Source organism: Lissotriton vulgaris, chromosome 1_1, assembly GCF_964263255.1.
Source record: "Lissotriton vulgaris chromosome 1_1, aLisVul1.2, whole genome shotgun sequence".
NCBI classification, from domain to species: domain Eukaryota; kingdom Metazoa; phylum Chordata; class Amphibia; order Caudata; family Salamandridae; genus Lissotriton; species Lissotriton vulgaris.
The window spans coordinates 1,026,536,439-1,026,563,581 of record NC_141685.1 but is presented as its reverse complement, the minus strand read 5'-3'; the positions used below and the strand labels follow the sequence as shown (position 1 = coordinate 1,026,563,581).

Below are 27,143 nucleotides of genomic sequence, written 5' to 3'. Positions count from 1 at the left end.
GCTTTTACAACGAGGTCGTTACAACGACCAACGATGTAACAGCATGCGTAGTAACATGCTATATTCACTGCTCCTACATTTCACCCTCTCCTTGGGCTCACCTGTAGAGACGCAACCTTCATGAAATAGGATACCACCAAATTCACATTGTAATCCTCAAGATCTTCCACATCCATAATGGGCTGATCGGAGCAAAGCTGGTCCCAACACAGCAACGGAGGTGGGCCATAGCCATTGGGCAAAACACCTATTAGGGTGAACACAAAGGAAAAGTAAACCAGCTGGAAGGATACATTTAAGAACCATAGGAAAATGAGGACACACACACACACACACACACGGTTGATCTTTCTAAGTTAGATCACAAAGGCACACAGAACAACAAGGCAGAGAAAGTACAAAATGTCAAGCGCCAGATGGCTGATTCTCGCCAGTAAACCCAGTTTCCATTTCAGGACTTATCAATATAGGACCGACAAGGATCCCAGCTCCCCCCCTCCCCCCCCCCCCCCCCAAGAGAATGTGGGTCCTCAAGTAACACATCAAGCGGTCTGTTGGTGAAAAAACCTGTTGTCAGATTACAGTCGCCCTACCTCAACCAACAAAGCATCCAGCTTCTAGACCAAAACAGGGGTAAACGATCACACTGTCTGTTTCTATACCCTGGGGGGACTCAGCATTAGTGGCACTAATCAGGACGAGTCACTGTTGGACACGTGATCACGTGACACGGTGTCTATTGGATGGTTGCCGGTATGCAATGACTGGGCAACCATAAGGTCCTTGTCTAAACAGTCTGATGTGAAGTTCGAGATTAGTGAACCCCTTTCACACCCTGATGAAGTTGCTGAAACTACAGCAACAAAACAGGTTGGCTTGAAAAAGAAAGGAGTATGGTATATAATTAACCATTTTTAAGGGATGGTTTTGCAGCACCAGAATAAAGGAGAAACAGCCAGCGAGACCTTGCCAGGTTTAACTTTTGTTTGTTTGGTTGTCTTGGGGTCTCTGTATGTATACATGTTGTCACAGTACTGTCTAGATTTACTCACTGTCCTTCACTACTATTCTCACTTTGTGCACTTTTATATGTTTGTGTGCACTGTTCTATCTTCACTTAGAGAGAGTGACCAATGATGAGAAGTGGGTATACCGGGCATTGCTAAACCGGCAACCCCCTCAGGTGTTACGACCGTGAGGCACTCTCTCTATTCTCTACACTTTTCTGTTCCCAGTAAGTGTTGGCCTGTGTTTTTACATTGTTTTGACTTGATGTTTATTAATTGAGACATCCTGACCTGAGGAGTAGTGTTATTATACACACCCAGGGTATAGAAACAGACCGTGTGATCGTTTACCCTTGTTTTGGTCTAGAAGCTGGATGCTTGGTTGGTTGAGGTAGGGCTACATTTTGATTAATTGTGATTGAGTGGGGGGGGCAGCCTTACCCATTACCTTCCCCCTAGACCCCTTGAGGATAAAGGAGTCAGATTACAGTGGGCCTGGAGACCACCCTTTGCTTACCATTGGATACCCTTGTCGTCACTTTCATTTGCATACATTTTATTCATCAGCTTGTGTTGTCTTTACTTCCTCTTCTTCCATTAATACCTCCCATGGAGCATGGGCACATTATTTTTGTCCTTCCACTGTTCACTTGAAGTACTACTTTCTTTTGGGTTCAGCACTCCACAAGAGTGCGTGTTTTTTCCAACTAGCTCTCTTGTACTGCTGTTCCCACTCCATCATGCTCCAGGTTGCCCTCACTCATGTGCTTCAGTCCAGCACCCTGTGTTGTGCTTGTCCTCATGTGCTTCTACCCTGAGTTTATTTCTCGCCTGTGTGCTGCCCCATTCAAACACCTCCCTCTCTAGCCCATGCGCTTCTCTTTGCCCAACCACCACTCCAGGTTACTCCCACTTTTGCCTGTGTCACTTCCTCTCCCTGCCCTCCATATTGCTTTCATCGACAGCTGTGCCTTCCATGTGTCTATGTCCCCCCCACCAGTGGGCTCTTCATACTGCTCAACACCCCCAAAAAAATTTAAATAAATAAAAAGGGGCCCATGCCTTTATATTGTTTCCCGGATGCAGTACAGCACTGCTAAAAAAACATTGGTAAGTCCAATAGGTCACAAAGTGAGACCTTTTTGCTTTGCCAATGCTCGTTTGAAAAAAAAAAAACCTTTGAACATGTTTTACTCATTGTAGGAAGCCAGCTTTTTATATAGTGGGACAACGTAGGGGCATACCATGCAAAGAGTCCAGATGACCTTTACTGGTTTACAGGGCTTACTTTAATAATCTCAAGTGCTCTATTTGAGGTAGTGTGGTCGAGCCCCTTAGGCTTTTCAAAAGGTGCATGTTAAGCAATTATTGGACACAGTCAATAAATGAGGCACACACTCAAGAACAAACTGGAGATCAATTTTGAAAAATACAGGTTATTTAATTTTAAACATCAAGATCAGTGGCATAAGGTAAGTATTTTAGGAGTTGTAGATTTTACAGTAAAGTGCTCAAATAACGTTTTTTGAGGTATAAGTCTCGAATGCTGTAATGTTATTCTATGGGAGAAACATACACTGCATACATATACTTATGAATCGATGTTGAAGGCGACTTTTAGACCAAGGGCCTAAGGATCACCAGCAGTTTGGGTTTACCTGCCCAGGTGTTCGGGAGCACAGGTGCTGGTTGTGCTAAGTTGGCCTGATATGTGATGTCCACTATTCTTGTGGGCACCCTGTATCAGTCCAAACAACCCTTATGGTGATGGTTGTAAAGTCAACCTTATAGACCATCTATCCTAGTGGTAGCATGAACAAAGCAGTCTTAGGCTAAAGCAAGAGGGCATGTGAAGCCAGCTGTTTTACCATATGTAACCCCTTTCATACCAAATGAAAGGACACCACACAGGTTTAAACACAACCCCTCTGAACTCTTTATGAGATCAGAGGCACAAGCACATAACAAGATACTTAATTATCATAAATAAGTTGCACAATATACAGTAGCACCCTAGGGGCATGTCAAACCATATACTAAAATAGTGGTATAAGAACAACGTCACGAACAAAGGATAGGCCTAGGGCATCGCTGGGGCTACACTGTACTACCAAAGGATAGAAGTAGGAGGCCCACGGGAGGCGTGCGCAGTGTCTTTACACACACGCGAGTGACCATAGAGTTAGAATGGGATCGAAAGAAATGGAAAGTAGTTCTTTTAGGTCACTTCCGGATGGACTAGGAGAAAGCTACTGAAAACTGGGACACTAGGATAGTTAATACCCACAGGAGTACCGGAGTACTCGCATTACCTCACCCACAGGAAGCGGGTGCATAGGTGTCAAAGTGTGTCGGGTTTCGTCGCTTAATCCTATGGAGCCTTGAAGAAAGATGCTGCAGGCGACCAGGAGAGAAGTGTCCGGTCAGATCCAAGGGCGGATCAAGGATGGAGAGTACCTGAAAGCAGAGGGGACAGAGTCTGGGTCACTAGCCAGTGACCAGGAAGGAACCAGGCGATGTCACGAAGCAATCCGGTGATGTCATAAAAAAATAATTTAAAAAAAAAAAAAAAAAAAAAAAAAAAAAACACAGGTACAGGGGTGTTTTGTACGGCCGGTCGCTTCAGTTAGAGGCTCTCGCGGTTCTTGGATGACCTGCAGGTGGAAATAAAAGCAGGGCAGCAGGGCCATTCTGTGTAGGCCGCTTTGGTCCTGAAGTCCCTTTTCCGCATGTTGGCGTTTGCAGGGGTGGTGACCAGGCTGGACACTTAACAAGCCTTGATTCAGCAAATGCTCCAGTACCCAGGGTATTGGTGCTGAGAGGTTCCTGGAGGGTCTAGAGCCTCGAAACTTAATGGAGAGACAGGGATGACCTCCTGGAACCACAGTGACCTCCACCTGGTGAGATATTCTCAAGATAGGCCTGATGACCAGCAAAACAAAGGCAGTCGGTGCCTGCAGATGCAGGGGGGTGGCTACTCCACTCAAGGAGTTATGGGTTTGGGAGTGCACTCCTGTTTAAACAATAATATCCTGCTTGTCAAATTACTTCTTTTGTAAATACTGGTGCAGCAGTGAGACACACACTGTCTAGATTTGCCAACGGATGAAGGGACTGGCAAGTCCCGAAATGCACTGGGCTCCACCACAAATAAGCTGTTTATATTTTGAATATTTGTAAACCTCAAACATTCTGTGCTATGATGAATTGCTTTATATGATTGCAAAAAATGCATTTGGTTTTTCTATAATTTTCAAAATATGACAATATATAGAACATGTTTATCTTTGTATTCTTGTATGTGGAGTACATTAAAAACTAAAATTTAAGTTATTACAAAAGTGTTTCGTAACAAGGAAGGTGTCCTTCAGTGAACTGAGCGAAGCGCACCCGGGTACAAGTACTTGGTCTAACTCATCATACTCCACTCAAGGGACGTGCTAGGCGGTGATGAAGCCAGGCAGGGTTTGGCACCAATTTAAGAGCAGGTCCTCTCCTCTCACGGCGATTGCTCTTCTTTGTCCTTCTGTTCCCAGGTAGATGAATCTGTCTGGCGTTGAGGGGACTCCTAAACACTGAATTTAGTGAAGTTAAGGGGAGTGCAGGGTAGTAGCCAATGGTCTACCTAATCCTGAGGTGTCGACATCCCCAATATGATGCAAGGAGTGGGCATAAATCCTGAACCAGAGTTCCTAGTTTCACCAACACCAAGGTGGTGAAAACGTTCGACTGTCCACTTCAGGTGGCCTACCTTAGGGGTGTGCCCAGCCTGCAAGTATGACACGCCTTCATGCTCTCTAATGTCCCACCTACTCTGGAAACACATGGGCTCCAGGGCAGGAGGTGGTGTTCCCCAAGTCTTGGGGGAGCCAGGGTCACATACCAAAGGCGGCAGAGGCTTTGAAGCCTCTGCCTTTGATATGCAGAATCACTAGCCATCCTGCTGGAGGAGATGTAGACACCTTCCTCCAGAGCAGGCATTGTTTCTGGCCTCTGGGAGTGCAGGCTCTCACCTACGGTGGTGGTCAGAAACTGGTCTGTGGTGGCAGGCTGGATGATACCAGTCAGCCAACCCACTAGAGGACTACTAGGTTTTCAGGGGGGCACCTCTAAGCTGCCCTCTGGGATGCATGTCACAATAAATCTGATACGGACATCAGTATAGATTTACGGAGAGGAGGTTTACACCATTATTTTCAGTGAAGCCATTATGTAGCTGAGTATCTCAGTCACCACTGTCCAGTACATACCTTTAAGATGGCTTCCTGATCACTTGCAAGGTCTTAGCAATGGAACTAGCCCTCCCAGGGGAATATCTGCTCTTGCACATGTGCCCTAACATGTAATATAATGCACCCTGCCTTAGGGCTTTAAGTCCGCTGTAGGGGTGACTAACACAGAAGACATACAGTGTACTTGGGCATTGCACACAAGCAGTGTGCAAGGTCGTGTTTTCAGAAGGACTTGCGTCCTTTCACGCATCCTGCAATGGGAGTCTGCATGCAGGTTGTGTAGGTCCCTTTGGTTGGCATAATACATGCTGCAGCACATAGGGACCCTCTTTAGTACCCCATGCCCTGGGTACCATTTACCAACTGCTAAAGTCCTTGCCAATTAGGGTACAGTTGAGCAGGTTGTAGTTTTTAGGGAAAGAGCACTGGCGCGGATACACAGTGCTTGCAGATTGCTGACATGCCAAGACAAACATAATGGCCACCACAAACACTTACATTGTCACAAGCCAAAACTGGCAGCTAAGCATAATGTCCAATGGAACCCCTAACAAAAATGTTAGAACTATGTGAAGATCCTATTGATGCATAATGGAAGGGGAGAGACATCTACGACAGCTTCCTCGGAAACCTCATAACAATTGTGGACTTAAACACAGAAGGTTGCTCTAGTAAACATACAAAATTTAACAAAGCACATTTGGGGGTGAATGTTTGATTTGTTCTGCATTCAGTCCATCATTTGTGCGTCTTTTGCCTCTGAGAGGGACAGCTGTGAGCAGCAACCAAACGTAGTGGAGGTGAGAGACATACACGCAAAGTCTACTTAAAACATGCTCCGCTGCCAATCTGAGTCAACCAGAATCACTTGTGACTGGTGCAGCTTCCTCAGCAATCGGGGAATCAAGAGCATGGGAGGGAATACTTAGGACCAGTGACAATTCTATGTCAGGTCAAACGCACCCCAAGGATCCTTAAAACGGAAACCGGAGGGCATGGAACAGTGGGCAATGCACATTTTCTTAGGCGGCAAAGAGATGCCCGGATGGGTGTCCTAAAGGTCAAAAACAGTCTGTATCATTTATGGGTGGAGAGGACACTGGTGATCAGCAAGGTGTAACCAGCTCAGGCTGTCAACTCCTGTGTTCAGAGAACCTGCCAAATTATTGGGAACTAGTTGGATTTTGTGTTCATGAGACCAGGCCCACAAGTTCAACATTCCAGTCAAAGTGAAAAATTTCACCCTACCTTGTTTGTTCACATAATACATCGCTGCCATGTTGTCCATAAGGACTTGGACAGACCGGTAAAGAGGAGGAAAGCCTGCAGGGCATGGTGAATCACCCACTTTGCAAACATGTTGATGTGGCAACTTTGCTTCTAAGGAGACCAGAGTTCTGAGCTCAATCTCCTCCAGGTGGGCACTCTACCCTAATGAGGAGACATTAGTTACTACTGTGGCCATCATCTGTGGTGGGCAAAAGGACTTCCCAAACCTGTAGATGCAAGAAGCCAGTAGGTGAAGGACCATCAAGGCTTGAATCAGAGCATCCTCCCAAAACATCAGAATCCTATGCAGACTACCCTGAATCCAGAGGGAGGATGAAAGGGATTGGGCGGCTCTGAGATCTGTCCAGCACTACTCTTATTAAAAAGAAGTGCTGAGATGGGGCCAAGCAGCCGCAGCCCATGCAAGTAAGAGCGGGGGGGGCATTTTGACAGCTGATAACGAGGGAAAATTAATTTATTTAATTTTCCCTCATCATCGGCAGAGAAAGAGTTAAAGACTCCAACATGAACAGGCTGCAACCTGTGGTCCTTCTTGGGGATCAAGTAGTAACAGGCGTAACATACCTGCCCAACCTAACTAATTCCTCTGTAAACTTCCGCAATAAGGCAACACCCTCCTGTGGGAGAATGCAAATGTGCTCTCCTGACTGGGAGGGTAGAACGGAGGGGGAACTGCTGGAAGGGACATGCATAGCCCAGTTCTGTCATTTGTGGGACACTCTGGTCTGTCACATTAGCCTGCTAGGCCTCTAAATGGTGGGATAATCTTCCCCCCCTCAAGGGAAGAGGAGTAAATTGGCTGCCTTGCTATGGTCATCATCAATGTAGTCTATCATCTAAGGCATCTGAATACGATACAAGCCTGTGCCAAAGACATCATCTATCCTTTTCCCAGTACTCATCTTTGTGCAAGGGTATGGACTGTTACTCAATTCTGTATTGCGCTTCCTCAATTAATAGCTGCACCAGCCTTCTCGAGTATATCAACATTTCCTTAGTCTTTGGCATAGGTTCTGATGCCAATGTCCGCACCATGGAGGGGTTACTGGCAAAAAAAATCCTGCCAGTGGTATCCCATCCAGTCATAGTTGCCAGTCCCTGCAGGTTCAGAGGGACCTGAAGTGCCACTGAAGACAGACAACATGGCTGCACCAGCGCCACGACCTGCTCCTGGTTGCCCTTGAACCTCTGGGTATATTAGAAGAAAGGCTGGCAACAAAGCAGGGATAGGTGATGGAAGCCGGGGTCTGTTCTTGAGGAGAGCGGAGTTCACCCATCTCCACCGCAGAAGATAGCAAAAATTAGATCGCGGTTTTTAGACCAACTATTATATCCACTGGAGGGAAAAATAGCCACTGAGTTGTACAAAAGAAACCAATGCCCAGAAATTCATATGACAGCTTCCGTCACATGGGATAAACAGATAAGAGATACTTAAAAGAGCAAGAAATATTAACACAGTAGAACTTAGAGACATATTTATGCACAAATACAGACAAATTGGTATGCATAAGCACTTTCTGAAACCGTTCACTGATTATCAAAAAATCCATAAGCATGAATCAGCATATCCTGAATACAGGGGAAGGGGTCTCTACCAAAACAACCCTAGCTTTGCCTTCAAGCACAGGCACAACTGGAGATTATACCCTGGTCCACACACACACCCACGGTCACAGACATCGCCAATCCAAGAAAGATCTTTACGTAGATTGAAAGGACAGTTTCCATGTGGATCACGAGGAGTGAGTTGGTTGACAACTCACAATACTCATGTGGATCTGGGCCTGAACTCGTGGGAGCTGCTCCAACATACAATTTGTAACAGATATGGGGTGCTGTATCTGATCACTTGCCCATGCGGTTTGCGCTACATTGGTAGGACTGCCCAGAAGGTCATGGTACGAATCTCGTAGCACAGGAATACCATACAATGCAGGCAAGCAATAACTAATTGAGTGATCGTTTAATAGAGAAGGGGTAAAATAAGGACATACGGAAATGGATAAATTACAAACAAACGTCATCATGGTCTTTCAATGATTTGCTAAGTTTATTGTTCATGAGTGAAAGACAGGAGTGCTCAGTCTGAAAATCTAACAGGAATGAATGATGATGAGGCTAAACTAGTCCAAGGATTATCAACATGTTTGGAATGATGACGATGCTAGCTAGATATGGGACTGGCGATGTTTCAACAGGAGATGACAGAAATATCTCCACAGTTTGTACACGAGAAAACATGATTCCATTTCCTAGAGCCAGTCCACCCTGAACATTTGGGACCCAAATCAGATTGGATCTCATGTGTGCCTACATGGAATGACTTTTTGAACTAATTTTCCCTTAGTGTAATCGTGACTCTATTAGGTCATGATAGGTGCTTTTATTTTTGAAGGCTACAGATTGTAAGGAGTAGTTTCTGTCCTGTAACTCCAGTTCAGTAGTAGGGGTATCTCGGTTATAGTCATAATCTAGTGAAAGTAGTCCCGCCCATGTGCGTGGCCCCGGGAATCAAAAATAATCTCTTAAATTGTCAAATCATGCAGAAACTGCAAAGACACTTAAGAGAGAATTTAAAGACAAATAATGCAGCCTATATCCACAGGCTACACTGTCCAGTACTTAAATAGAAATTCCACCAAACACAACACAGCCTGCCCAGTTCCTACCATAGAGAAACTTGCCTCTACCAGTAAAAGACTCTGGAATGATAGAGAGGAAGGCATGGACAGACAAGCCCCATAGGCTGCCATTATGTGGCTTAAATAGGATACTGTGCCTTTAAGAGAACTTTCCAGAACTTTCTCCCAGTATCCCAGAATGCACAGCAGGTCCCTTTTACTTTCAGTTCTTTTTGAAGGCGTAGCACGCCAGACCTGTAGCATTCCTTACATGAATAATTATCTCCACCGGGGAGGAGGGCGGGCGCTTATGACTATAACAGAGATACCCCTACTACAGAACTGGAGTTACAGGACAGAAACTACTCCTTCTGTAGTAGGGGATCTCTGTGTATAGTCATAATCTAGTGAATAGAATGGCAAGCCCATCCCCACACCAAAGCGGTGGTGGAGAGAAGAAATTAACATCACTATTGTGCGAACAAATTCCGCAGCGAAGCCTGCCCAACCTGAGCATCTGCCCTGGCATCAGTGTCCAGACAGTAATGCTTAGCAAAGGTATGAACCGACTTCCAAGTGGCCGCCTTGCAGATCTCTGCAATCGGAACATTACGGAGTAAAGCTGTCGTGGCAGCTTTTCCCCTGGTGGAATGAGCCTTAGGTTTACCCCCTAAGGTCTTATTAGCTTTTTGGTAACACAACTGTATGCAGGACACAATCCACCTAAAGATGGACTGCTTAGAGGTAGGAAGACCTGTCCTGACCGATCCATAATTGACAAACAATTGGTCTGACCTACGAATATCTTTGGTTTTATCCAGATAAAATTTCAACACCCTCCTAACATCCAGGGAATGTAAAGACCTTTCCGCTGGAGATGAAGGATTCTGAAAAAACATAGGCAACGTTATGGTCTGGCTGACATGAAAATCAGAAATAACCTTGGGAAGAAATTTAGGGTGAGTACGCATAACAACCTTAGCAGCATGAAATACAGTATAAGGTTCTTGGCAACAAAACGCCTGATTTTCACTCACCCTGCGGGCCGATGTAATGGCCACGAGGAACGCCGCCTTCAAGGATAGGTGCTGCAACGAAGCCTTATGAATAGGTTCAAAAGGCTCCTTCATCAATCTGGACAGCACCACATTCAATTCCCATGAAGGCGAAGGAAGCCCGACAGGAGGGAACACTTTCTTCAAGCCTTCCAAAAAGTCTTTGATCACAGGGATCTGGAAGAAGGAAGTCTGTGAAGGGCATTTCCTGTAGGCAGTCAATGCAGCAAGATGAACCTTAATGGAATGAACATTAAGGCCAGACTGCGCCAAATGTAGAAGATAAGGAAGGATGACGTCTTCCTTGCACGTCGTCGGGTCATAGTTCTTAGACTGGCACCAGATACAGAACCTCTTCCACTTGTAAGCATAGGAAGTCCGAGTGGAAGGTCTTTTAGACTCCTTCAGTATGTCCTTGCAATCCTCTGGCAGATTTAGATGGCCATATTGCACTCTAAGGAGCCATGCCGCCAAACTAAAAGACGAGAGGTTGGGGTGCAACATCAGCCCCCCAACTTCGTGAGAAGGTCCGGCCTGCACGGCAGCCATATGTGCGGAAGGAGAGACCGGTGAAGCAGGTCCGCGAACCACCACTGTCTGGGCCATTCCGGGGCAATGAGTATCATCCGAGCCCTGGACCGGGCCAGCTTGATGAGTACCGCCGGAATCAGGGGAATGGGTGGAAAAGCGTACAGAAAGCTGTTCGACCAGTTGATCCATAACGCATTCCCCAGCGTCCCCTGCTGGTAGTACCTGGAGGCGAAGTCTCGGCATTTGCTGTTTTCTGCGGTGGCGAACAGATCTACGTCTGGAGTCCCCCACCTTGCGAAGACTTCTCCTAGTACTTCGTTGTTTATGACCCATTCGTTGTTTTCCTGAATCAGTCTGCTCAGTGCGTCCGCCTGAACATTCTGCACACCTGGCAGATGGGTAGCCGTTATCGTCAGTCCTCTGGCCAGAAGCCAGTGCCAGATCGTCTGCGCCTCCTGAGACAGAGTGCGTGATCTCGAGCCCCCCTGCTTGTTGAGGTAATACATCGTGGTGGTATTGTCCGTCTGTACAAGCAGAGAGTTGGTCTGAAAGGACAGAAGAAAGGCCTTCAGTGCCAAGTGAACAGCTCTGAGTTCCAGGAAATTGATGTGATACGTGGCCTCCATCGGTACCACGTTCCTTGAATCTGTAGGTTTCCGGAGTGCACTCCCCACCCATGGAGAGACGCATCCGTCACAACAGTCTGCGTGGGAATGTCCTTGTGGAAGAGAACCCCTCTAAGGAGATTCTCCACTGAACACCACCACTTCAGAGACTGAAGAGCATGCAGAGACAGTCGTATCCGTCGTCCCAAGATCCTTTCCTCTGATCCCACTGGTCTTCAAAGCACTCCTGCAGCGGTCTCATGTGCAGCTGTGCGTGTGGCGTCAGGAAGATACAAGAGGCCATCGATCCCAGTAGAGAAGACACCATCCTCACTGTTGTAGATGGAGTGGTCATAAGAGCCTGAGCCTTCCGAAGGAGACACGCTTGCTGACAGCGTATTGATGGAGGCTCCCAAGTACTGTATGCATTGGACCGGAGTAGGGACAGACTTTGACATGTTGATGTGCAACCCCAGCTTGTTCAAGAGAACGCACGTCTTCTGGAAGTGTGCCTGAGCTTCCGAGAAGGAGGATGCCTTGATCAACCAATCGTCCAGGTACGGGTAGACAAACACCTTGTTCTTCCTCAGGTGTGCTGCTACCACCGCCATGCACTTCGAGAATGTTCTCGGCGCAGACTTTAGTCCGAATGGGAGTACTGTGTATTGATAATGATTGGCGCCGACTTGGAACCGCAGGAACTTCCTGTGTTTGTGTGCAATGGGCACATGGAAGTACGCATCCTGGAGGTCTATAGAACATAGCCAGTCTCCCTGTTGCAACTGAGGAAAAATCTGATGCAACGACAGCATGCAAAACTTTTCCCTGCTAATCCATCTGTTTGCCTGTCGCAAGTCCTGAATGGGCCTGAACTCGTTCTTGTCCTTCTTGCGAACAAGGAGGAACCGGGAGTACAGACCTCTTCCTCTCTGGAGACAGAGGTACATCTTCTATCGCCCTTTCCCTTAACAGGATATCTGCCTCCGCCTGGAGCTCGCGCAGCTGACACTGCGAGCTGACCGGTGGCATTGCAGGAGGCAGGCTGGTGAACCGAAGACTGTATCCATTGCAAACAATATTCAGCACCCACTTGTCCTGAGTAATTTTTCTCCACTCTGCCAGAAAAAGTTGGATGCTTCCCCCTACCGGAGTGGGTAACGGATCCGGGGGAAGTAAGCGCTCAGGGCCTAGACCCGGCCGGGCCTTTGGTCGCTGGTGCCGACTGTTAGCCTCCTCTGCCCTTCGGGCGTTTCTGGAACGGCATACGGAACTGACTGTTGTTGTTGCTGCGACTGTCCTGAAGCTTGGCCACGTCCTCTGCCCTGCCCTCCGAACCGCCGTTGGAATGGGCTGTACGATTTCTTAGTCTCTTTGGGCTTCTCCACACCCACAGCCGTGAGTGTTTCGGCCTCCGCCTTCATGCGGGCCATTTCGTCATCCGCATGTTTCCCAAATAGGGTTCCGCCAGAGAATGGAAGATTGGCCACCCTTTGCTGCGCATCTGGTTTCAGAGACGTAAGGCGGAGCCAGGCGTGTCGTCGCTGGTTAATCCCATGGCAAAAGCCATGTGCCGCCAAGAGGGATGAATTTGCTGCAGCGCTGATAATTTGATTCGCTACCAGCATCCCTTCGTTTAGCACTTCCTGGAAATCTTCCCACGAGGCAAGTGTTCCGCAAACTGCTGGAGGGAGTCCCAGAGGGCGTGGTCCTAGCGTCCCAACAAAGCTGTGGCAATCGCAGCCTTCATAGAGGTCGCCGATGTTCCACATACTTTCCTTCCAGTTGAATCCATCCATCTAGACTCTGTCTGGGGGGGCTGTGGATGACGGTGTGGTGGCATGCTGCTTGCGGGCCGCTGTCACAATCACAGAATCCGGAGGAGGTTCCATCCTCAGAAAAGCCGGGTTCGAGTCAGGAGCCCAGTATTTTTTCTGCAATCTCGATGGTGCCGCCTTAGTCACCGCAGGGGTGAGGAAAAGGTCCATGGCCGGTTCCTCCAGGCCCGGCACCAGAGGTAGTAGTGGACGAGACAGGTGTTTCTGGTGCAGTGTCTCGAAAATGACTGATGTCTTATGCGTGGGCACCGTCAAGGATATGCCCAATTTGGCAGTGCCTCTCAGTAGGACATCATGAAACGCCACCAGGTCATCAACCGGAGACACCCTTGTGTCCGGCGATCCCGACAAAGTCGGAGAGTAGTCCATGGTCCCTGAGGACCTCGTGCAAGAGCGAGATCTGTGCCTCCTATGGCGGTGTCTCGACCGTGTGGACGACCTGTTGCGTGATCGCTCCTTCCTCCTGGAGCGAGAGCGTGACCTCCCGGTACGTGAACGCTCCGCAGGTTGCCGTGGGGGTGTCTTCCATGGTCCATCCTGGGGCCTTGGTCTAGGAGTCCCCTTAGGTGGTGTAGGAAGAGGCGGTAGTGACGCCGACCTTGGCGGAGGAACAGGAGGTATCTCCGACCGAGGGGCGGGCCCATGCGGTGGAAGTGCTCGTCCTGAGGGTGGAAGAGGAGGGTTGGTGGGAGGGTCCTCCTTAGGTACAGGAGGAGGGGGCGACTTAGGCCGTGGTGGTGTATATACACCACCGAGTACACCGAGCCCGGTGACTTCTTCGGGGGAGGGGACTGCAACCCAGCCCCTCCAACAGGCGATCGCTTTCTCCTGCGTCCTCCACTAGATCCATCCTGACTTCAGGCGCCAGAACTCCTTCTGCGCCGTTTAGGAGAGTTGGAACGACTCCTAGACGCCGATCTCTTCCTTCGACGCGGAGCGTTGCTTTTCCGGCGTCAAATGTCACCTCCGCGACTCTGGCGTCAAAGGCCGCCTCCGCGACGTCGACCTTTCCATTCTCGACGACGAGTGTCCACTCCTCCTTCTCGAGGTCCTAGACGTAGAGGATCCCCTCGACGCCGATCATCGTCTCTGCGGCGACCGGCGGTGTCGCCTCGACGGCGAACACCGACGCCTGTCGCTCCTTCTTCGACATCGATAGCTCGACACGGACGTCGACGATGAAGATGCAGTAGACGGTGGTCTCGACGGCGGCCTATCCAGGCCCTTAGACGTCGAATCCTCACGCAGTCTCGACCCGGAGAGATGGGGTACACACCGTTGTCATCCCTCTCGACGTCTATGCAATCAACACCGACGGAGACCGGGACCGTTTGCTGGTCTTCCTGCCTCTGGGGAGCCCCCCCAGAGGCCTCAGCAGAGGCAGAGGGAACCTTCCCAGCCTGCCCAGACTCACCTGCAGCCTGCAGTCGTCTCTCTTCAAGGCCTTGAAGCCTAATCTTCAGCCTGTCCCTCAGGGTCCTTGCTGAAAGTTGCTGGCAGATATCACAGTCTTCAGGGACATGTGCTTCAGGGAGACAGACAATGCAGACGTCGTGTGGATCACTCTTGGCCTCCTTCCTTCCACATACTGGGCATTTGTCGAAAAGACCAGGCATTTTAGAGCCCTAAAAAGCACCAAGGAATATAAACTCAAACACTTTTATCCAAAAAAGTGACAAAAAAAAAATCCAATAAACCCTTGAAAAAAGGGAGAGCTCAATGCCAGGGTCCTGTTAGCAGGAGCCGGAAAAAAGAACTGAAAGTAAAAGGGACCCGCTGTGCATTCTGGGATACCGGGAGAAAGTTCTCTTAAAGGCACAGTATCCTATTTAAGCCACATAATTGCAGCCTATTGGGGTTGTCTGTCCATGCCTTCCTCTCTATTATTCCAGAGTCTTTTACTGGTAGAGGCAAGTTTCTCTATGGTAGAAACTGGGCAGGCTGTGTTGTGTGTGGGGTTTGATGGAATTTCTAGTTGAAGTACTGGACAATTCTCTCTTAAGTGTCTTTGCAGTTTCTGCATGATATGACAACTTAAGAGATTATTTTTGATTGCCGGGGTCCACGCACATGGGCGGGACTATTTTCACTAGATTATGACTATACACAGAGATCCCCTACTACAGAATCTTTGTTTGGGTACAGACCTCTACACATTTACAAACATGTTGAGCAATAGATACCCTTTAAAAAAAAAATGACTGCCTACACACTGAGCACATTTAATACTTACAGGCATCACACTGGACTAAAAATGTCCCCATGATGTTTTTTTTTTTTAAGCAGAAAGAGGTCAGATGCCATTGTTTCACCCCAGCTTTTTGTTTTTAAAGTGGGATAAAAACTAGGCACGCTGTCATCTATCTGGCAAGCACACTGACGGGTAACAGCGTACAGCTAAGGTAACTGTTTTCCCTCCCTTTCTCTATATCCAGATTCCAACTAGGTGAAGATGGCAGGATAATGCGGTTAATACACTAGAGTGAAAACTTTTCTAGTGATCTAAAGCTAACTGCCCTGATGGTGCTTCACACCCCAGAGAGCATCTTATCTACAAGAGTTTCTGTGTCTAAGACAATAAATGTGACTTTGAATCATTGCCCGCATGTTAAAACCAAGGGGCCATTACTAATGGATACCCTACCGGCTTACATGATGAGCACAATGTAACCCTGGATACTGTAATACTGGTTAGTGCACATGCCGTTGTTTTTTAGTGGCCGCCCTGTTACACCTTGATAGTAAGCTCTTGCACAACTTCTTGCGGTTAAGTGGAGAGATAATACAAATATATTACACACACAGACTAATTTAACTGTAGGCAGTGCGAATATCACAAAAAGCACAGTATATTCTTCACACATGGACGGGTTATTTTTCTTGCATCACGTGTGAGAGAGGATTCATAAAAGGATGTAAGTTTCTAAAGTTGTGCTTATTAAAGCAGGGAAAGAAAGGTGGATTGGATCTAGAGTTTCTGGACTATGGTTTGTATTACATATAAGTTTTCATTTCACTTTACATAGTCCTTATTCATGTGTTGCAGAGTGATTAGACTAGACCTGTTGAAAGCCTCAACAACTATTATAAGGGTAGTAAGAGGTTGAAACATATTTAACCCTCACACACATCTGGGTTAAAGTATTTCCCCTTATGGTTTTGATTGGAACCCTTGGGCAGGATAAAGTTGTTACCAGTCCCACCAAGAGGTAATCTTAATTGGTTTTTCATTTCTGTCACATATTCTTGCACTCTGCGCCAATCACCAACACCAATGACTCACATAGGGAACACCTACTGAAAGAGCTACTCTCCTATGGGAGAGTTGTAGCCCACATCATAACCAACGTGCATGGTTTGAGGAAGAAACATGATGAACCATGACACCTAAGTGCGCATGTTTGTGTGCGTTTGTGCGAGTGTGTAAGAAATGCAGATTTTCCTGCCATAATTCAACTACAGTCTTAGACATTGAGTACCTTGGTGGTTGTACATGTCTGGAGCGATACCCGATGCAGAGACAAGGCTGAATGCCACCTACCAGTGCAGCAAAGCCACTGGAAGATTACCAAATATAATTTTGTACTAAGGGGATATTCAAAGGAGGAGGCATCTGTGGGTAGAAGTATTCTGATTTTTTCCCTTGAAATCTGGCATGGGTGTTACAATGTAGGGGGTACATTTCTTACATAAAGAGCAGCAGCGATGTGTGGCATGTGGATAACCATAACGTGTAGCATTAATGCTCCACAATACAGTGGATTTTGAGATTCCAAGTTGTAGTGCATAAGGGTACAAAGGCGCACAGTTTTTTTCCCCTAACATAAGTCACAACATTAAAGTGAAAAATAAAGTGGTGGAGTGGTATAGAATAGTACGCGCAAAGTCCCCCACCTTCACCAGTAGGGCAGGGTAAGTGTTGCATTTCAGAAAAACAAGTAACGTAGACAATGACTTCAGAAAATCATTCAATTTCCAGAAAGAAATGCAAGCCTGGAAACGGGAAGTAAAATTCGGTGGCAGGGGAATTCCAGTGTTTCACAGACTGCTGGAAGGGGAACAAAGCCGAGACTGATACTGGTCGTGTGATAGTCTTAGCAAAATCAATTTCAATCTCACACAAAATATCTAGATCGCAAATAGAGGCAGGCCGGCATTAATATGCTCCTCTTGGAAGACTCTCCCTCAAAGAAACTACTGTAAAATAGATCTGAGGCGTCTGAGCCTGGCCCTGGTTCTCTTGTAAAAAGGTCACCCATCTGCTAAAAAGCTTGTGGAGAGGTCAGTCCTTCCCACATGCCGAGGGGGTCAACCCTGCCTTATGCCTTACCAGTGGGTAGGTTAGCCCCCCCTACCCCCAACCCCCTGGATCACTTATAGGTGAAGCTCACCTACAGCTCACCTTGGAGCGGTTGGCCCTGCTCACCTACTTGGAGGTCTGCTCCCACCCTAGTAGCTCACATACACTGAGGTCAGCCACCCTCCCGTAGCTCTTGAAAATGTCACCCATGTCAACCTTAGCTGAGGTCAGGCCCACTGCCAGCCTCACCTGGAAGGAGTCACAATCAATTTATTTTTTATTTATTTTGAAAGTTTTATATAGCGCGAACAAGATCTTCACAGATATCAGAGCGCTTTACAGAGGAGGGGAGCATGTATACACAGATACATCAATCATGTTAAAAGTACATTGAAGTGATAACATAAAACAATCAAGTAAATCAATTTCAAAGTCAAAATAATAATACAAAGGGTTCGAACAAGTAGTACAGATGAGTATCGAGTCTTTGTAGTTTTTCCCCCAGTAGTGGTTCAAGTGTATTTAGCCATGAGGATCGCTTTTACTTCTTTCTTGAAAAGTATGGTAGAGGGGATGAGCCTGGTTTCAGGGGGGGAGCGAGTTCCAAATCCTGGGAGCCATTCCTGAGAAGGAGCGTTTATAGGTTTTTTCCTTGTGGAATCTTTTAGGCTTTAGCAAAAGATTGTTTGTACCTCTAGTGTTTCTGGAGCCTCCAGAAATCGTCAGCTTCTGAGCGAGGTATCTAGGTGAGCTCAGGTGGACAGCCTTGTGCGTCAAACAAGCGATTTTCAGGTGTATTCTGGCTTCAAACGGCAGCCAGTTCAGGGATTTGAAGTCAGGGGAAACGTGTGAGTGTTTTTTTGATCCAGTGATAAGTCTCGCTGCGGCGTTTAAAGAGGCTCTTATGGGTGCCGTAGTGGCTAGGGGGAGACCGCAGAGGGCGGTGCTGCCGTATTCTATTCGAGGTATGACTAGTGATTGTACCGCAGTTTGGAAGTCTTTGGTTGGAAGGAAAGGTTTAAGTTTCCTAAGGGTGTTGATTTGGTAGTTCGCTCCCTTAGTTGCTTTGTTGATGTGTTCCTGCATGCTGAGATTGGTGTCAAGTGTTATGCCCAAAGATTTCGCTGAGTCCACGATGGTGGGTTGGACATTGAGTGCCGTTAGGTCTTTAAGCCACATTTGTGCGGACAATGTCTGCGGACACGTGGAGTTGAACCAGACAGACCTCCTGCATCACTTGGTGACAGATCAGTCCCCCTGCTTCAACCAGGGGAAATCAGAGGTCTTCCTGACTAAACATGAAGAGATCAGCCCCGCTCTTTCTTACATAGAATAGTCAGCCCTAACACCCCTCTGGAGAGGTCAGCCTGACCCTCTGCCCCGCCTGTGCCTCAGCCCCCGTGAAAACATGATCCTTGCCCCTCTGTTGCACCTGTAAAGACATCAGCCCCACCACCTGCCTCACCTGTGAAGAGATCTGCGGTGGGCGGCTCCAGGCTGCCACTGGCCCTCCAGATCATCTCCATCTCACGTAGCTTTTCCCGGTTTTTCTTGTCTTGGTAATCTAAGCGACCAAAGAAATACCCATCGAAGCCCATCTGGAGAAGGAGAAAATAAAGCCCTTGTTAGCAGGGGGGGGGTAGGAGTAAAGAGCAGGGAAAACACGGGCAGATTGACAATACTTGCACCAATGCTAACCACACTACCACAGAGCACTGCTCACCTGGGCAAAGAGAGAGGCCTGCTCTCTGGAGTGCCCGAAGGGGTCAATATGCCATGCCACCCGTGGGCGCCCACACTCTCCAAACGTGTCCTGCAGGAAACGAAGGCCAAGAGTCATCTGGTCAATGATGGCACTGTAGTGGGTGGCAGCCTCATCGTTCATAGACCAGCCACCATTGACGAACTCCAGGCGCCCTGCGAGGAGGGATGGCATAAGACAAACAGAGAGAAGTTAGAGTCAAGCGCCACACCCAGGTAAAGCTGAAGCCGCGCAAAAGGCACGAATGGTGAATGCGAGCTGCGTCATGGGCAGGGGAGGAGAGGTAGGACCACACCTGGACGTGTGAAGGGAGCTAAAACTATGCCCAGGGCACAAGAGGGGTATGGGCAGGCATGGCTGAAAGCTGGTGCAGTGCCACAGGAGAACTCCACCCATTCCCTAGACAGAATAGAGCCAATGTGCACCCCAACCCCATACGCTTCCCATCACCCAGTCTTATGCTGCGGTGCAGCATATCGCTCAAACCTTCATTCACGAGCCCGGTTACAGCCTGCTTCATGGGCTCTGTCTGCAGTGCCCACCATCGAGCAAAGAAGGCAATCTCCACATAGATGAAACGCTTGGCAGAGTCGGAGAGAAGCTGGGGGATGACAGAGTCCAAGATATAGCGCACGCCCGCATGTTGCTTGTCGTTTCGAGCTATAAGAAAAGGAAAAAAAAGACACAAGAGTATAAGTACGGCTGAGGAGAGATCAAGAATGTTCTGTGACAATGACACCCTAAAGGATCCTTGGATAGGACTACGCAATACAAGGGCTTCAAGTTCATCTCATGTGTGACAGCTGTGTATGAACTAGGCCTGGGTGGAATTTCAGTTACGCAGGAGTAATTTAAGTATTTTCGGTAAACCTCTTGGACGCAGAATTATTGATACCGTGATTACACCTGCTTGCGTAATTAAGGGTAATGGGGGGGGGGTTAAATCCTATAGCGAGAGCACATTCTGCTCACTGTTACTGCATGTTGCCTTTAGCACAATCTCTTAGTGCAAAATGCATCCTTAATGCCTTAACTGCGGCGGCAATTCCACTGAGGTGCTGGGAGTTCCATTGAGTTGGCGGGGCCGCGTCGTCCAACGGACATGCGCAGCACTACGAAGGTACTGCTTGTGACAGCCGTTGGCTGACGGGCGCCAGAAAAGGGTGCACTTTGCAGTAAGAAGATAGTGCTAAATATTTGCAGTAAGTTAGGGAGGGGGGGGGGAATCCTACCCAAAGTGCACATTTAGCGAGTGCAAGAGGCTGCTCATGACTGCTATTCATTTTTTGTTGCATTTAGCTCTATTCGGTAAAACAAAATGCATCTGTGCATCCATTTTGGATGCAAGAGGGCATTTGTGTGCTAATGATAATAAATGTTTATTGTATTAAAACCTTAACAATATTCCTCATGAACAAAAAAAGTAAGCAATAAAAGGTCTTCATTTTATTTCTTATTTTTTAAAATTTTGCGAGCTATACATGCTCAGTTGTTATAATTAATAGTGTTCATGTACCTCTGATGAAGTTTGTAGCTTATACAGTTAAGATCTTACTGAATCATAAAATGTCCACATTAAATAGCATGATTATCAATTCACTTTTCAGGTCTGATTGTGAAGTTGAAAGTGTTTATCCGCTTACATAGTGTACAATAAGAGTTCTTATTCATTAATTCATAACTTTGTCATTCTACATTATAATTAGCCTTTCAAGTTTCAGTGCCTGCTCATGAAGATAGAGAAATTTGATCAGTTTACAGTTCATTTGAGGATCTGACGGATCTAGCCCTGTTATTATGGCCACTCTGAAAGTCCTTATTCCTCGGATGTTTAGAGCTTTTCTTAATAAAGTGACTCCTGCTGTGTGAAGTTTGGAACATGTACAAATTAGATGAAGAAGGTCATCTTTGTTACTGCCGCAGAGTCTGCATAGTATAGGCCCTTTGTGGAGCCAGGTTAGCTGGTCTGTAGTAGACAGTTTTCCAAAGCGTAGGGCCATCAATTGTCATTTTCGATAGGTCAAGAGTGTAATACTTAAATAAGGTGCCAGTGCAAGAGTCTTGTAAATTTTAATCACCATCTACGTGTGCAATCACGAGCTAAAGATGTTTTTATCAAATAAGGAGTGAAATGTTGCCGTTTTATTTATTACTAGCTTAAAGGTTGAGTAAGACAGGTTATGTATCCATAGATCGCCCATGAAGGTAGTGGTTAGCGCATTTTGAAGGTATTGATTATATAAATTTGTGTGCTAACAAAATAGCGCTAAATACAAAATTACTCTTCTTGCAGAGGCCCTCTGAATGGGTATTTTTGTGCAATTATGGTGTAAGGATTTACGCCCACACCTAGTATGACCCAAAAGCACTGGTTACAGGATTAGGGACAGGGTATATTTCAGATAATTGACAGGACTCCACATATTCTTGCCCAAAGACAATGTGGAGGTCCACCCACAGCGCAGCATGTGCAGTCAAGACTGAGAAGATATGGGGTTTCGGCCAGAGCTGCCGACTTTGGAACTGATGAGCCAGGTTAAAGTCTTTGCATCAGCTCAGCATCTTGCGAGACTGGGCAAGTTACATAATCTCCCTGTGCCAAAAATACGTTTGTGTGCATTTTGGAGCCTTATATTAAGCAAGAAGTGAACAAGTGTTCTCGACCAGGTTTAAAAAGATGCATCAGTATTTCATGAGGGGTCCCAGCTCGTATAATTAAAGAGCCCTATACATTGACACAATAGAAAAACAAATGTAGATATCCGCTCATAGGGAGGATTTTGGATGGAAAGGTTTTGTGTTTCTTGTTACCGTACTCCGCTTGTGCTGCAGTGGTTATCAAATGTATTCAATTCTGCAACTGATAGGATATGGTCAATATTCCTCGTATTTTAATGGTTTGAAGCCATGCAAAAAAGATCCAAGCTGATCGCAGCTGAGGAACAGGGCTTTGTGGTTGGAAGAACTGGAGATTTTGGATTTCCGTGCAAGGAAGAGAGAAAGGAGGATGCTGGTGGCTACATCACCGGAAGAGATTTTTAGATAGAAACAATGCACTCATCTGTGAACTACGTTCGAGGTACCTGGAGCACAAATCGAGACTAGCAACAAGATATCCCCTTTTCAGCTCCTGATCCCCCATTTCTTCCTACGTGGCCTCTTTCACATGTATCCCAGGTGTTTAATCCAAGCGGTGATGATGGACACGGGGCCTTGGATCTGGTGTCAGATATCGCCTCTAGTTAATCCTCATAGCACAGGAGGTGATGAGGTGGGATTTTGGTCCTTTGCCTCGTCTCCCAGGTGGCGGATGTCTGCTGCTACAGAGGCGGTAGGATAGGGCCCTTGGAACAGCACACAGTATGACGTTAATCTTTCTCCATAGTGATATTTAAGGGCACAGAAGGTCTGTAGACCTTGCAGATTAAAATGACCTTCCAACTAAGGAAACAGGTAAAAACTTCTGGTAGTTACCACGGCAACTCAGAAGGACCTTCTAATATCCTGCTATTCTAAACTATATTTAGTAACATGTATACAAAGCCAATGGGAGATTTACTGTTAAACATGCAAATCCTTTCTGGTCCCATAATGTGCCACCAGCCATGCAAACAAGCCCTCCTCTTCTGCCCAGCATGCCTTTTTGAAAGCCATGCATATTTTCAACACCCTCTTTCCACGCAGAAACCAGGTCACCTGGTCCCTACTGAAACCCGGCAGTCCAAAGCCAAATTGTCACTGCGAGACATGGTTCTATGTATGGCTGTACCCAGTGCATAGTGGGCAGCAAACACGTCTACCAAGATAAGAGCTGAAACCAAAATACCCAATGTGCTAGGAACTAGGATAAAAACACCAATAACGTTAGCAATCTAACTGCAGTTACAGAAGTGCCTCCTCTGTGTGTCCAGATAACAGCTATCCAACTCAAAGAAGCTGGTTTTATTCGATCTTTAAAAAAGGCAGAAACATAACATTTGGATTTGTAAAATGCACATTCACCCAGTGGGGCATCTTGGCACTGAAATAATGTACGATTGTTATCCAACTCAATTTATTGACCATGGAATGAGGAAAGGTTGCATGAACCCGCTGGGATTTGAACCGGTTACCATAAGGTTGAACTCCAGATGCCTTTAGTGAATGCCTACGTTCACCAGACCAAAGTCCTTGGAGACCCGTCTCTAAGCAAGCGCTTCTATTGCTAAATCTTGCTTTTAAACAAACCACCAACAAAGCGGTCAAACAAGGATCGCTGCAAATAGACAAAGCATTAGTGCCTGGCAAAAGTCATGCCTGGCTCGTGATGGCAACATATAACCAACAATTTATTTACAAGAATGTTTCAGGGATCACTATAAGAGGAAACTAAGCTTATTGAGGTTCGGGTGGTTTCCGATCAAAGACCTTACCCCAAAAGGGTTACGGACCTAGCCAACTCTGGATTGTCACCTCTGTGACAAGGGAGTAGAGTCGTTATTGCATCTATTATGTATCTGCCCGGCCTTACAAAATCTAAGGAAGATCCTCCTGAGGCCATTCCTAAGAGAAACACATGTCAGGACCAGCAGGGCGGCTGTGATAAAATGGATCAGTGGGTCTTCGATACAACTATCCTGCAAAACGATAAAATTCCTGACATTTGCTGCTCAGGAGCTCGAAAAAAAAAAAAGGCAGCAGCAAAAGAGGAACTGGGGCATATGGACACCTTGCAGAAGGACCCAGATCCTCTTTCATTTTCTTTACAGCCACCCTCCTCCCCCTCTTCTACACTTTTATTTTAAGACACTGCAAGCATTTTATTTGAGACAAGAGGGGACAGTTACATCTAATCAAATATAAGCCCTTATGTGTGCAGCACCCCCTGTTATAACAGGCATTTGCTGGCCCCAATGTTTTAATGAGAGGGCCATCGCCTTATAAAAGTGCTACCCCAGTTTATTTTTATCTTTGTATATTTAAAAACGCTCTCCCTATTTTTACTTATGTAGATCTGTGCAAAGTTGCCCAGGAAACAAGGGCATGTATTATGCTGTTTTACGCTGATTCAATAGGTTGATGATTACCACATGGTGGTAAGTTCCACCCTATTAGGATTTTAACAAATCAAATAAAAAGTATTTATGACGTCTCTAAACAGTGTGCGCAACCCAGGGAGCTCCTTTACTGGGATTGGGACGTGTAACAAACAAGTTATTCCCAAATCTCTGTTGATGAAACATTAATCTACTGAGCAATCATTTTAGGACCGATTACTAGCGAACTAAGAAAAGTGGAAAGGTTTGTACAGCAGTTATTTGCCCATGTTAAAAAAAAACATTGATAAATACAGATGCAACATGTCTAGTGCACAATCGCAAAGTCTCACCTCCATAGAAATACTGGTCCACAGTTTTAAGCCAGCCAACGTCATCATGCGTGTGTGGCACCAGATGTACATTCAGGAAACCGGGTTTGGTGACCGGGCAGGACTAGAGAATTAAAAAAAATATTTCACGTGCATACGAGATAAAAAAAGATATTAAAATAAGACACAGCCGCAAACATTTTGCCTGCTACTGCAGACATTTCATCAACGTCCTTGGCATGTCACCAACATCCTGGTGATAAAACGTTAATCTGATATGGTGGTGGGGTAAGAAAAGCTAAAGAATATATTTCATGCTGCGGGCTGGGGTGGCGAAGCACAGTTAGAAAAGATTTTAAGGTTCTTTTCTCAATAATACTGACTTACATTGTTCTGGTTTCTTCGCCTTTTTGAAGGCCATGGCTGAGGTGTTGAAGCCATAATTCAAAACGAGAATTTAATTTATTTTTCAGACATTACCCTTTTAGAGGCTTCATGCACAATACAAGTCCAGCTGAAAAATATTTTCTAGATTTGAAATGCCCATGTTTGGGAGTACTGAAAATACTGGCTGTTGTGAGGACAGTTCTAGTGAACAAAGAAAGCAAAGCACTATGGCTTTCCCAAAGCCATAATTTCCCCCACTCATACAGTAAGAATGAGGATTAAAACGTCAAGCACGGTGATGGAAAATGTGGCAGAGAATGATACAAAAGAACATCAAGTCTTAGAGCAACCAAGTCCACTGGCCCCAAACAATTGCGAAACTGCTACACTCGTGACACAGCAAATCCACTCTACATGCCACACCAGGCACAACAAGGAATTAATAATGAACACCAAATCTATGGATATCAAGACAATTTTAAATGAGAGCAAAAATTCAAGTCACTTTAAAATTAAGTAATCACTTCAACAAAACATAACACAAGTAGTTCTCAACCTGTCAAAGCTGTAATCTGATATTGAAATGCAGGTCCTCCCTGAATTTATCATTGAGATGCATGGGACTAAAATAGTGAAGAGGTTCACAACAGGAATCTAGTCATTATTTTATATTACAAAACTAGGTTAACAAGAGTTAGCATATGGACATTACCTCACACCACTTTACCGGCAATTTAATTACCTAGAGACAAAGTCACAGACTAACCTATCACATGTGTTCACGAGATCATGTCTAAAACTTACTTTTCCAAAGTTCTAAAGCTGTAAAAAGTTTTGTGAATGGGTACTAACAAACATATGTGATTACATCACAGGTCGCAATGTCACAACCTTTAACAGGAACGATATCAAAGAAAACCACACACACACACACACACCACAAATACAAATGTAAAATTAATAAAACCACCAAATTCTTAGGAAAATAGACCTCTAGCTGACAGCAGCCCTGCATGGATACCATCTGCAGAGGGACCATATTAAAGCAGTAGGTGTGTAGGAGGGCAGCTCCCGTGGTGAAAGGTTTTCTTTATACAGGCGGAACAGCTCCTGAAGCTATTGGCACATAGCACAACTCTAAACATGTTTAGAAGTCAGTTTCTATACGTTCAGTTGGGTGTAGGTTTGCATTTAGCCTGGTGTGATTGACAGCTGAAAACACACTCCAAGGGTATTTCACTCACAATGAGTGCGCCTTCAACCATGCATGACTTGTCAGCTAACTACACACTGCATTCTGGGACTCGTAGTGTTGATATCTTAGTTTAAGTACAGAGCCAAATGTACGAGACGAAAACTGCTGATGGCTAAAAAGACAAGGATGGTTGAAGGTGTCGCTAATGGTAGAGGGGCACTAGGCAGCAATTGCTGCTGCGAAGCCAAACTACAACGCCCAGAAAGTACAATAGTGGGGTGAGTTTATGTACGAATATCCCAAACGAAAATGTCCGTCACATTACCAGGTGACTCAGTCCTCTTTCTATGGCCACGGCAGTTGGTATTCCCTAAACGCTGTCACAGGTCTCACCAGGTACCCAACCTCACCTGGTACCCACAGCCAACGGCTTCATCTTGAGGCAGCTCGGCTAGGAGCATCAGCAGGAGCAGTGCAACAGCCATGACCACCGAACGGTCATGTGATCTCTCCAGGCTACAGCGGCCTCATTTATGGAGCCCACATTTCCGGGTAGCACTGCTCTCAGAAAGACGTCAGAGTCTGATCCGCAGCTGATTGGAGAGGGTGGGGCTTGGTGTCAACAGAGGAAAGGGAGGCCACGTGAGACAGAGGAATAGAAACTAAAAAGCAGAAACATATAATCAACACAGTGAATAAGGAGTTGGGCGTGAAGTGACGAACAGGCGGCTGAGTGCCCGAGTTCACTGCCAGTAGATGGGAAGAGAGAAGCAAGGGAACTGACCTTATAAAAACAGTTTATGATGGATAAAGCGAAGTTTTTTTTGTCTTTATAAAGTAAGCGACTTCTGTCTAAATCAAGATTCTTGTAAATCTCGACCTAGGAAGTGAAGGATCACGTGAAAGGCACAAAGTGTTGATAGAGCGCGCAGGTCACCCGGGTCACCTTTTTACCAATTTCCACGCACTGGGC

At 46.3% G+C, this 27,143-nt stretch overlaps 1 protein-coding gene across 1 annotated transcript in view; it reads right to left on the bottom strand.

The window, feature by feature from the left end:
- The window catches only part of MAN2B1 (mannosidase alpha class 2B member 1), a 278,792-nt gene extending 252,043 nt beyond the window's left edge, over nucleotides 1–26,749 (bottom strand). Inside the window, exons 1-6 of the mRNA XM_086961819.1 lie at nucleotides 26,581–26,749; nucleotides 24,610–24,712; nucleotides 19,728–19,901; nucleotides 19,203–19,396; nucleotides 18,945–19,077; nucleotides 102–247 (exon numbers count right to left, since the gene is read on the bottom strand). Coding sequence (XP_086817945.1) covers nucleotides 102–247; nucleotides 18,945–19,077; nucleotides 19,203–19,396; nucleotides 19,728–19,901; nucleotides 24,610–24,712; nucleotides 26,581–26,655 — 825 coding nt within the window. The 5' untranslated portion in view covers nucleotides 26,656–26,749. The remainder of the gene's footprint in view (nucleotides 1–101; nucleotides 248–18,944; nucleotides 19,078–19,202; nucleotides 19,397–19,727; nucleotides 19,902–24,609; nucleotides 24,713–26,580) is intronic.
- Between the last annotated feature and the right edge of the window lie 394 nt (nucleotides 26,750–27,143).